Source organism: Myodes glareolus, chromosome X, assembly GCF_982192425.1.
Source record: "Myodes glareolus chromosome X, mMyoGla1.1, whole genome shotgun sequence".
Classification (NCBI taxonomy): domain Eukaryota; kingdom Metazoa; phylum Chordata; class Mammalia; order Rodentia; family Cricetidae; genus Myodes; species Myodes glareolus.
Genome location: NC_142053.1, coordinates 4,826,926 through 4,839,682, shown reverse-complemented (window position 1 = coordinate 4,839,682; position 12,757 = coordinate 4,826,926). Strand labels below are relative to the sequence as shown.

The following is a 12,757-nucleotide window of genomic DNA, read 5'->3' as shown; positions in this document are numbered from 1 at the left end:
TTCTCAAACAAACAGACTTGTCTTAATTTTATAGATGCTGTTAATGGATAAGTGATATATATTCATTTGAGATATTTAGAAAATACTGGTAAGCAAAAACTACCCTGCCACTTACTGAGAACTAGCACTGAACTATCCTTTAATTTGGATGCCAGACTACTTTTCTTCCCTAGTAAAATATCTTCTATTTGTTTACTTATTTATTTATTTTGGATTTTTTGAGACAGGGTTTCTCTATGTAACTGCTCTGGCTGTCCTGGAGCTCACTCTGTAGACCAGGCTGGCCTTAAACTTAAGAGATCCACCTGTCCCTGCCTGCTGAGTGCTGGGATTAAAAGCATGCACCACCACTGCCTGGGTCCTGCAATATATCTTATCCTTAACTTTTCATGACCAGCTCTTACATTAGTGTCTACATGTGCAATGATTTAAATCAGTTTCTGTTGTAAAATTTCTAGGTCCCCTTGGACATTTCATTCTTAAAAAACAATGCTATGGGCCAGGGGGATTGTTAACTGAATAAAGACATTTGCTGTAATGCCTGACAGCCTGAGTTTGATCTGTGGTACCAACATGGTAGAAGAAGAAAACGCCCTTAATTTATTCTCTGACCTGTGCACATGCTCTGTGCTATGTGTGCACCCACTCACATGCCCCACCACAATATAAATAAATAAATATTAAAATTTCTAAAAGCAAAAGGTAAATAAATAATGCTGTGATAAACTTCTTTTAGTGACCACATTTTAAATTATCAATGGCTTCTTGATATTAATTTTAATAGTAATAGAATAGATAATTTAAAATAAAATAAAGTACTATCACAATTTTTACCCAATCATTTCTACATCAAATATAATTTTCAAAGGTAGCCAGGGAGCTGGAGAGATGGCTCAGTGGTTAAAAGTTCAAGCTACAGCTGGGCAGTGGTGGCAACACACCTTTAATCCCAGCACTCAGGAGGCAGAGGCAGGCAGATCTCTGTGAGTTCAAAGCCTGCTTGGTCTACAAATCTAGTTCTAGAACAGGCTCCAAAGCTACAGAGAAACCCTGTCTCAAAAAACCAAAAAAAAAATTCTCAAGCTACTCTTGACAGTAGACCAGGCTTTGATCTCAGCAACTCTATGGTGGCTCACATGAATCTCTAACTTCATTTCCATGGCATCAGGTACCCCATGGGGCCTTGTGACCTCTGAAGGAACCAGACACGTGTGTAGTACACAGACATACATGCAGGTAAAACATACATGCACAAAAAGTAAATCCAGAATGAGCCACTGTCCCTTAGCTCCTGTAGACTGCCTATAAATCCTCAGTGGACCTCATGAGTACACCCATGACAGGATTCACACAAACACAGTCTTATACAGGCCATAGGAAGTCGGTGGGCTGTTGTAGGTGGAGGCCACTTGTTTGTTCCTGGCTACTCAACCCTGAAATAATCACACAGAAGTCTTTACTAATTAAATCACTGCTTGGCCCATTAGCTCTAGCTTCTTACTGGCTAGCTCTTACAACTTAATTACCCATTTCTATTAATCTATGTATCACCACATGACTGTGGCTTACTGGCAAGGTTCTGTTCCCAGCCACATGGACTCTGCCTTCTTTCTCTCAGCATTCAGTTTAGTTTTCCCTGCCTTGCTCTGTTCTGCCCTGCTATAGGCTCAAAGCAATTTCTTTCTTCATTAACCAATAAAAAAAGCACATATACAGAAGGACCTCCCATACCAGTGGGCAGATCTGAGACCCATGCTGTGTGATAGAAGATGGAGTTTTAAGGTAGACCAATGAATTTCCCAGGGCTTCCTAAAGTCTGAGCCTCCTTGGCATGGCCTGGTCTTTAGCATGGGAACAAACATAATGTGACAATTTTCAGAAGTGAGAAACTTGCAGCATCATAATAAAACTGTATTGTTAAGCATCTATGTGTTATTTGCCATTATAGAGGAATAACTTCAAAGTCATCAGAATATTTGATCTTATATTAAGTGAACCCAAATAATTTTGTTGTTTCATCTGTGTCTGTGTTTCCTCATTTTTGGAACTGATTTTGCTGGCTCTGGACCCTGCCTCTAGAAGCTAATGTGAGCTCACATTTATTGCATACTTTATGGACATTCTTCTTTTGTCCTCCCAGAAGTCATCTGAGGTCATTATTATTCTCTCCATCTGACCAGGGAGGGTCATAAGTTCAGTGCCTGAGGGTAGCACCACAGGAGAGCTGATTGCTCTCTGCATATCCTTCATATTCATAGACATTCACATTTGATTTTTCAGTGCCACACTGCTGTAATTATGCATATTTATAGGACTCAGTGTACTATAACAGTATACATATATATATACAAATATATATGCAAATATATGTGTGTATATAAAATATGTAGTGACTAACTCAAGCTATATATAATATGTATAATATGTACTGACCAGATCAAGCTAACTGGTATATCCATCACCTCAGATAGTTATCATTGCTTTGTTTTGGAAGCATTTGAGCCATTTTGAAGTATCAGTTAAGAACTATTGTCCACTATCTGACTGTAAGGAAACTAAGGAAAATGAAAATGAAAATTAGGCCTCCCCCACATCTTCAGAAGTACCTGCAGTATCCAGCTCAGTACTTTTCAAGACATTATGTTATCAGCTACTATTTATGTGCAAGCTTTCATATGCTTTGAGTGGGCTGAGAAGCCTAGCATCACATGGTCTAGGCTTGCCAATCAATTGAAGACTGACTCTGAGGGTGGCCACATATGCCTTTTTAGGCATTGGGATCCAGACTTCACAGTGGAGAGTGGTAGCTCTCCTGGCCACCCAAATCCTTCTTTGCTTCCCTTGGTTTTTCTTCCTCCTTTGTTGCATTCTAAGATCGGGACTGTTGGAAAGGACTGGTAGACATAAGTTACCTCCATGGGTAATACAGTGATTGCCTTTACCCTTCACTTATTGTTTAAGTTGTTTTCATATGATAATAAGGACAGCACAAACTACCAAATTCCAGTGCCAGAAATTGGTTTATACATCCTTTCAATAATTCAGCTTTATGTGGCAACCTTCAATTTATAATGTTAATTTTAAAAGAAAGGCTGGTAAAACTGACTGTTCTGATTGTTTCTGAGAAGTTGTGTTAAATGTGTGTGTTCTGATGCCATACACAGTTAAAATGACTAGTGAGCAAGTATGCTGTTTCATGATTGTCAGTTCTAATGACTTCTGGAGACTCACTAGATTAAACTTTCTGAACTAACCATAGGTACTGTCGTGGATTCATCCAGAAAACAAGATGGTCATTATGCGCTGCAGTCAGCCTCTGGTCGGTATGAGTGGTAAAAGAAACAAAGATGACGAAAAATATCTGGATGTGATCAGGGAAACTAACAGACAGCTTTCTAAGCTCACGATTTATGATGCACGGCCCAGTGTAAATGCAGTGGCCAACAAGGTGAGTGCAGTCAATGGACACCTAACTTAATATGATCTGCAGTGTTTTCCATGAATGGCTTTCCCATAATGTATCAATATGTGGATTTACTTTGAATTTTTATGTAATTTTTTTTAAGTCACGTTCTCACTGGGCACATAACTGTAATTCCAGCACTGGGAAGGTAGAGGCAGGTAAATCAGAACATCCTCAGCTGCATAATGAGTTCTAGGCTAACTTGACTTACATTAGACTCTGTCTCCAAAAAAGTGAATGAATGAACAATAACAAAAGAAATATTATGAATATTAAGCCTAGTCATATATACCTATAACACCCATAATCCTAGCACCAAGGAGACAGGAGGATCCTAGGTAGTGTAAGCCTATAATCTTAGTACTTGAGAGGCTAAGGCTGGAGGGTTGCCATGATTTCCAAGCCAGCCAGGACTAAACATTGAGATCCTGTTGAAAACAAGCAAACAGCTAAAAAACACAAAATGAACAAGCCAATACAAGCCAAAGCAAGCCTTCCTTAAACGGCATGTCTAGAACTGTAATGAAAGTGACTTTGTCTAGAGTCTCATGCAAAAGTAGTCTTTGAATCCCTTGTGGCTTTAGCTACTCATTGTGTGAACTTGTGAGATATCTTCAGGAATTGTGGGAAGCTACTATTATTAAAATCTGAAATTTATAATTTCATCTGAAGACTTCCTTGTGTATACATACCATCAGTACCCATAAACTATCATTTATATAAGATAGTTGAAGAAATGAATAGGTCCGTGTATGAATTTTATAATCACCAACACAGAAGTTGAGTTTTTCAAAATAGAAATCTTAATTCACTTTTTGCCTTTTGAAACAGAGTTAGTGAAATATACTTCAAGTGGATTAGGGTCATTACTGCAAGCATCAGTGACTGTATGGTGTTCCCCAGAAGCTGTTGTAAAAAGAAGCTCTATGCCCTTTCTAAGTGATGACAGGCCTACCTTGCTTCAGGGGCTTTGGGAAAAGGAATTGTTTGCCTTTTAATGGCTTACTTGTGTTTTTGTTTGTTTGATTGGTTGGTTGGTTGGTTGGTTGGTTGGTTGGTTGGTTGGTTGGTTGGTTGGTTTATGTGGGGGTCTCACTGTTTAGTCTAGTCTGGCTAGAATTTATGATAATCCTCCAGCCTCAGCCTCTCAAATACCAAAATTAAACTAGCTTGCCTTGTTTCTGGTTTTGTGGTTTTGAGTCTCCCATCTTTACCTGTGTTGTTAACAAATGCTCACAGGTAAGCCTGTCCAAGTGCTCACTTCCACATTCTGTCTTTCAGATTTATTCTCTTTAGCTGTAGACTTAAATTTCATCATCTTTAATGCTTTACTCATCCCAAGGTCATTTATCTGACATCTTCAATTATTCAGAACCCATCATAAGAACCTGAAAGCAAAACAAGTCCTTGAGCAGCCCAGATAGATGCAGCAATTTCTGAAATGGAATGTGCATGAAGCCTTTTTCCCCTAGGGTGTGTTAGACTGTGAGTGGGGGGTGGGGGCGCTCGGCTCTGCTCTGTCTGTGCCTCAGCTGTCCTACATATTTAATCCTGGACCGCCTGCCCTGGCCTCATGTTTGCTTTAGATGAGATATTTGTTAACACAGTTGGAGTTTATGTAGAAATAATTTCAAACTTCTATGTAAAACAGTCATGAAGTTGAATTGGTAAGTCAATTAGGAATTATAAGTAAAGGATTTAGGAAATTAAATCTCAATATCTTCTCGAATTATCCTTAATTTTATATATTGTGAATCCCATTATCCTTCATATATAATTCAGGGTAATCACATGTATAAACTACAATATTTCCATGTACTTATTTAGCCTGAAATAGATATAATGTAACATTAAAATAAAGTATTTAGAAAGAATATTTTAAAATATTAAAGTGTGTGAGATGAATACCTTAGTTATATTAAACTCTAAAGCTCATTATAGCAACAGAATTCTTAAATGCCTTTTTAATACAGGAGAAATAACCCTCTGTTTCTAGTCCTCTTAGGAATGAAAAGAGGGAAAATATTAAGGAAAAAAACTAGAACACCTAAACCTTAAAGCACTCTGGGTCATTCTTAAAACCTCTCCTCCCAGCTCTGTCTTTTCACTAGTTGTCTATATCCATAGCAACAGGCCCTTGGCACTTTATAATATTCTAGATAATTTAGGTTGTTCACTTTTGTTGAAGAAAGAAAAACCAAAGGGAAGACTTCAAAGGTAATCAGAGATGGAGAATTTGAACTTTCGGGAACTCAGTCTGTGCTTGACTAATTGATTTTTACCCTTGCTGACTTCTGTTTTCTTGGTCCCTAATAATTGCTCCTCCCTTGTGGATATTTAGATGTAATCGGCAACATCACATCATTTTCAATTAAACAAAGCCCAGGGTTGGGAAGGTCTAGCACCACACGGTTTCTATTTTGGGGCAGAGCACTGTGCTGAATTAAAGTAGGGCTGTGTTAATGTCTGGTTTTGCCAGAAACTTTGGCAATGACTAAAACATGTTATTTTTCCTTTTGCTTTTTTTACACATCATGCTCAGTTATTTATGAAAGGAACTTCAGTGTCAAGCATCTCTGAAAATCCCCATAATTATGTAACAGCCACACATGCAGAGGTGCAGGCCCTCTGTCTACGGGAGGGTGAACATGTCATTGCATTATATGTAAGCTTGCAGAGCTAGCTAAAATAACCCAACTCTTACTTGCCAGGTCTGTGCCTGCAGTTTGCAGAAGGACTGCCAGGCAGATGCCAGTAACTCTGGCCTTCTTCCACAAGGTGTGGACAGCTAGAAAGAGAGGGAGGTGATAACATTCGTCTACTGATTTATTAACAAAAAGCTCTTTTTTAAATGGCAAATAGGGGCTGGAGAGGTGGCTTAGTGGCTAGGAGCACGTACTGTGCTGTCAGAGAAACTGAGTTGGGTCCCAGAGCCCGCAGCTGTCTGTAACTCCAGTTCCAGGAGATCTGACACTCACATTAGAAACAAATCAATGACTAAAAAGGGAAAAATAGAAAGTGGGTGTGGTGGCTCACACCTATTACGTCAGCACTTGGAATGTTAAGGCAGGAGGATTGCAAAGAGTTTGAGGCCAGCCTATGCTAGATAAGTGAGTTCTAGGCAGGCCTGTGGTATAGTGTGAGATGCTGTCATTAGAACAATCAGCCAGGCAATTGTGGCACATGCCTTTAATTTGAGCACTCGTGAAGCATAAGCAGGCAAACCTCTGAATTTGAGACCAGCCTGATCTACAGAGTGAATTCCAAGATAGCCAGGGCTGCACAGAGAAACCCTGTCTTGAAAAACCAAAAAAATCAACAACAAAGGGATCATTTCCCATTAACTTATTGCTGATGTTCTGTAAATGAAGCTTAAAAGAAGCATTCATGCCTGAATATGTTTTGTCCTCCTAGAGTGTTTGGAGACTGAGGCCTTGGGCCTGACACATAGGTTTTTAGGTGTGAAGTTCAGGTGATATCCTTCCTTTTTCTGTGAGATTTCCCCTAACTCAGTAAGCCTGAGGCATGGGGCCCAGCTTGCTTAGCTTTTCCAGCTCTAGCTACTGGCTTATCTTCCTAACACTGATATGCAGAAAAAGAGGGCTATTGTAGGCATGACACATTTGCATCCTCTCCAGTCCCGCCTGCTTCCCTGTGCTCCTCCTACAGGCAGTCTAAAGTTAGTACTTCTTAAAAAGCTCACATCTCTTTCAGGTTTTCTTTTCTTTTCTTTTTACAATATTAATTTATTTTATTTTAGAATATTTTATTATTGCTTGAGAGGTTTGTACATACATATAATGTATTTTCATGAAGTCCATATCTCATTCTCTCTGCTCTAGTTAATTCCCCAGCTACCCAATTATTTTCTTCCAAGTGTGTGTGTTTTATTTTTCTAGCTGATTCCATTCAGTTTTGGCAGTGTGTGTGAATGTTTTAGTGTTATGTCATGGGGTATGGATAGCTTTTCATGGGTCACATCCCTGAAGAAAACTGAAAATTGACATTCTCTTTTTTTTAATTTTTCCATTCAAAAATTTACACTTTCTCCCCTCCTCCCATTCCCCTCCCGCTCCCCCTCCTCCCTCCCCCTCCCTTCTTAAGAGAGAGGGTACCTGCCCTGTGGGAAGTCCAAGGCCCTCCCCCCTCCATCCAGGCCTAGGAAGCTGTGAATCCAAATAGACTAGGGTCCCAAAAGGCCAGTACATGCAGTCGAAACAGGTCCCAGTGCCATTATCAATGGCTTCTCAGTCAGCCCCCATTGTCAGCCACATTCAGAGAGTCTGGTTTGATCACATGCTCATTAGTCCTGGTCCAGCTGGATTTGGTGAGCTCCCATTAGATCAGGCACACTGTCTCAGTGAGTGGACCTTCCCCTCACCATCCTGACTTCCTTGCTCATCTTCTCCCTCCTCCTGTTCTTCAACTGAACCTTGGGAGCTAAGTCCATTGCTCTGATGAGGGTCTCTGTCTCTATCTCCATCCCTTGCCTGAAGATTCTATGGTGATATTCGAGATAATCATCAGTGTGATAGTGGGGCAAGGCCAGTTCAGGCACCCTCTCCTCTGCTGTCCAAGGACCTAGCTGGGGACAGCCCCGTGGACACCTGGGATCCCCTCTAGAGCCAAGACTATTGCCAACCCTAGAACGGCTCCCTTAGTGTAGATTAGATATCTTCTTCCCTGATCCTTTATCTGCCCTTCCTCCATCTCCACCCTCCCACTCCCTCAAGCTCTCGCCAGTCTTTCCCTTCTCCCTTCTCTCTCCCGTCTCTCCTTCCCCCAACCTCACCTCCACCCCTACCCCCACCCCCATGCTCCCAACTCTTGCCCAGCAATCTTGTTTGCTTCCAATTTCCAGGAGGATCTATATATGTTTTTCATTGGGTTCGCCTTGTTATTTGGCTTCTCTAGGCTTGTGAACTATAGGCTTAATGTCTTTTGTTTATGGCTAGAGTCCACAAATGAGTGAGTACATTCCATATTCATCTTTTTGGGTCTGGGTTATCTCACTCAGGATAGTGTTTTCTATTTCCATCCATTTGCATGCAAAATTCAAGATGTCATTGGCTACTGCCTTTCGTTCAGGTTTTCTTAAAGGGCCCAAATTTACCTATCGCGTGACATTTCAAAATCCTTTAAGGAAAGTACAGCCACATTCCTAAGCAAATTCATAATGTCTCTTTTCATTATTGTGGAAAAGAATACTTTTCACAATGTTGTGGTGATTAACTGAAGTTCACCATGGCAAGTGTACTTCACTTAGTACAAATGAACTCAGTAGTTCATAGTAGAACAATTGCCTGGCATATACAAGGCATTGAGTTTAGTATGTAGTACCACGAAAACAACAACAATGAAACTTTGTGCTTCATATAGTAGGTGGTAGCCATCTTGTCCCTCTTAGACTCTTATGGACCCACTATGTGTAGCTTGATGTTTTTATAGTAGAAAGATAGTTGGGATATAGTGAAAATGGTTTATATGTTGAAATCAAAGCAGACTTAAATTCTATTTATGCATGTCTTTGGAATAAGTAAACCTCTTAGTTTCTACTTCCCAGAGTGCAAATTGTGGACACTAACATCTGTCTTGTAGCATTCCTGTAAGAGGTAAAATTACAAAGCACAGCAACATAGAGCCTCATCAAAAGGTGACTTCTATTAACCATTGTAAAGGAGTCTGGCTCTTTTTAACCCGTTATACCTAGGGAGTAAACCCTGCTTTACAGGACAAGACACTGGTGCTTCAAGGGTAGTGTTTGGCACCAGATCATGTGGTGAGGAAAGAGTAAAGGTGAGCTGTTTGGCTTGTGTCTGGCTACAAAAGTTGATTTCCCCTAATACATTGTAGCCTATGAGAATGCTTACAATGTTGGAGTGCCTGCTATTGCATTAGTATGGCTACCCCTTCCCCAAACAATACAATGATATCAGCAAAATTGATGGAGTAGGACTTTTCAGAACCTGTTCTTGCTTTTCCAGATCTAGAAGAACCAATAATACTGTCTGATGAATTCAGTTCCCCCCCGCCTTAAGAAATTGCCAGCATTCCGTATTTTTCTCTAAGTCAAAGTATGACACAGGTTGTTGAGGCTTTGTACTGCATAGGAAGTAAAAAAATCACATTAACTATTTAAATTAGAGGGGTTTGAATTAAAATTTTGAAAGTAAATAATTTATGAGATATTTTGGCTAAGGTACTAATAAAATAGAAAACCTAACTGATTATAAACTTATTGTTTCTTAGGCAACAGGAGGAGGATATGAAAGTGATGATGCATATCATAACGCCGAACTTTCTTTCTTAGACATTCATAATATTCACGTTATGCGTGAATCTTTAAAAAAAGTGAAAGACATTGTTTATCCCAACATTGAAGAATCTCATTGGTTGTCCAGTTTGGAGTCTACTCATTGGTTAGAACATATCAAGGCAAGTATACTTTGAAAAATATTTGCACCTATAAACGAGTACTTATTTTGAAGAAAATGAAATTTTTCTTCAAATATTCAAAAATTACATAAGGAAAGAGAAACTGCAGTAGAAGATTCTTGATGTTTTTTTATAATTTGCTTGCATGAATTGAAGATTTCACATTGTTCTGTCTTATGTTTAAAGTCTATAGAGCTTTCGCTAACAATCTTGTCAGTAGTAAATAGTCTCATTTAGGTTTATTTACAAATAGCCCATTTACTATCCTTCTTTTATTAGGGGTATCATTCATAGACCAAGACAGAGGTGCTTTTTTTGTTGTTGTTTTCATTTTAACAATTTATTAATAACTTTTTTATTTTTTGGGGGGGGGTGGTTTTCAAGACAAGGTTTCTCTGTGTAGCTTTGGCTGTCCTGAACTCACTCTATAGACCAAACTGGCCTCAAAATCACAGAGATCCACCTGCATCTGCCTCCTGAGTGCTGAAGTTAAAGGCATGCACTATTGCCCAGCTAATGATTAATTTTAAAGAATAGGTTTTGCATTTTGATTATATTCAATTGTTTGTCCTGTTAGAAGCATAAAAACTCTTTTCAAAGCACAAGTATGTAGACATCATTTCTTGGCCACTCAGTCTCAAATAATCACACAGAAACTATATTAGTTACAACACTTTGGCCAATGACTCTCACATATTCCTACCTAGCTACTACATCTTAAATTAACCTATTTTTATCAATCTGTGTATCACCACTAGGCTGTGGCCTACGAGTAAGGTTCCGGCATGCCCTTCTCCTTCATCAGCTACATGGCTTCTCCTTGAATCCACCTACTCTCTCTCTCTCTTTCTCTCTCTCTCTCTCTCTCTCTCTCTCTCTCTCTCTCTCTCTCTCTATCTGTATGTATGTATGTATGTATGTATAAATATACATATTTCCCACCTGGCTTTGCTCTGCTAAGCCATTGGCCCAAACAGTTCTATTCATTAAGCAGTGGTAATAAAACATATTCACAGTATACTGAGGAGAATCCCACATCATCTCCCCTTTTCTATCTAGTTAAAAAAGAAGGTTTTAACTTTAACATAGTAAAATTACATATGACAAAAGAGTTACCAAGCAAGAAGTACAGTTAGAATATTTAATCCATTTACATTTGACAAATTAAGGAAAATACTCTATCATCTATTTATTTTTATGAGTCTAAAGTTTTGTATCTAATTATCTTTTATCAGAACTAAGGAAAAGTTTAATTATATGTAGCATTTAACTCTGTCAAAGACCACAGAAGGATATAATATTACCTAAGTTTACAGGAAGCTCATTGTAAGTAACTTCCAAAACTAGAATTGACAGACATCTCGCTGCCTGGACAGTCACCTAAAGTTCTTCTGTAACATTGGGGCACCCATCTTTAGCCTACAGGCCCATAGTATCCAGCAGACTTTTCAGTGAAGCAGGAAATTTGAAGATCTGTTCTGCCTATATTAGTAGTTTGTCAGTCATTTTAATGTCCTGCAGAATGTCTGGCATGCTGTGGGAGCTACTTGGGTTTAGGGACATTATTTAGGGGTTGATTATAATTAGTATATGGTTGAGGGTTGGGGGATTAATTTTATAAGCTCAGGGATCTTCATAAAAAATTAATTAATTAATTAAGAGGAAAAACTGGATGATGAGATAATAGATTGGTATTTGTGAGTTATTGTTTATCGATAATTGCATTGGCATATATTTTTGTATATGATACAAAGTTAAATTATATTGAATATCGTATGCATGCGTGCTTCTACCTCTGCTTAAAACATTTTTATGTATTGATATATATATTTACCATATTGCAGTATACATTTCTACCTCTGATTAAGATACTTATATATTGTTTATGTATTGATACATTTCTACCTCTGATTAAGATACTTACATATTGTTTGTGTAATGATATACATTGTTTACATTTGGAGATCATTGTCCTCATTTATTGCAGTTATTTATTCTTAGTCTTTAAATTAGATAGGTATTAAGAATTGTAGATCAATAGTCATCTATGTTTGTCATATTTATAGTTAGACTAATCAGGTTCTTTAGATACATAGAGATTATATTCTATATAATAATCTTCAACCTCTTCAAAGAGCTGTAGAAAATGACTTTTAAGCTAATTTATAGTTCTGTGGTAAGTGAGACACAATCACTCCTGACAACATCTATCTATTCCCGAGAGATTGTTGAACACCAAAGACACTCCACTTGGAGCTTGTCTTCTTCTTGGCAAAACCCGCCTCTGGGCAAGGAACTGCCCATACCTCAACTACTGACAAGATACATAGTATCTGAAAATGGATAAACAAAACTGTCAAATCTTGCCAAGACAGGGTAAGACAGTTTTGAAATATTTCTTGCCTTTAAAAATAATCTGTCAATTATTGTAGGCCTTAGCCAAAGTTGTTTGTTTCAATGCTACAAATGTGACTTTGGGTGATTGCCCAGGTAGCCAGTTGTCTCTGTGATTTGTTGCATATTTTAAAAGTTGTTTGATTGTACTTCCTAATTATTCAGGTAATACTATTTCCCTTCTTAGATCTTCAATGGGGTTGAAGACTAGATAAATGTAGCTACTTTCCTCTCATGACTTGGCCAAGATATTTATTATACAATACTTAAGATAGTTAAAATAGGGTATTTGTTCTTATTGTATATAATTTTGTAGTAGGTTTAGAACTCTCTTACTTAAACAAAAGGGGGAGGTGCTGCGGGAGCTACTTTTGCTCCTTCAGCCAATAGCCTTTGAGATACCAGTCCACTGGGGTGTGGTGTCTTTCACTTTAAAAATAAGCAGTGGCAGCCCTCTCTCTCTTG

At 38.5% G+C, this 12,757-nt stretch overlaps 1 protein-coding gene across 4 annotated transcripts in view; it reads left to right on the top strand.

Annotated features, from left to right (window-relative positions):
• Mtm1 (myotubularin 1) overlaps positions 1-12,757 on the top strand; it is a 124,632-nt gene that overhangs the window by 83,922 nt on the left and 27,953 nt on the right. For all 4 annotated transcript variants that reach the window (XM_048457577.2, XM_085684817.1, XM_085684819.2 and 1 more), the window contains 2 exons: positions 3,260-3,448; positions 9,713-9,898. In XM_048457577.2, coding sequence (XP_048313534.1) covers positions 3,260-3,448; positions 9,713-9,898 — 375 coding nt within the window. The remainder of the gene's footprint in view (positions 1-3,259; positions 3,449-9,712; positions 9,899-12,757) is intronic.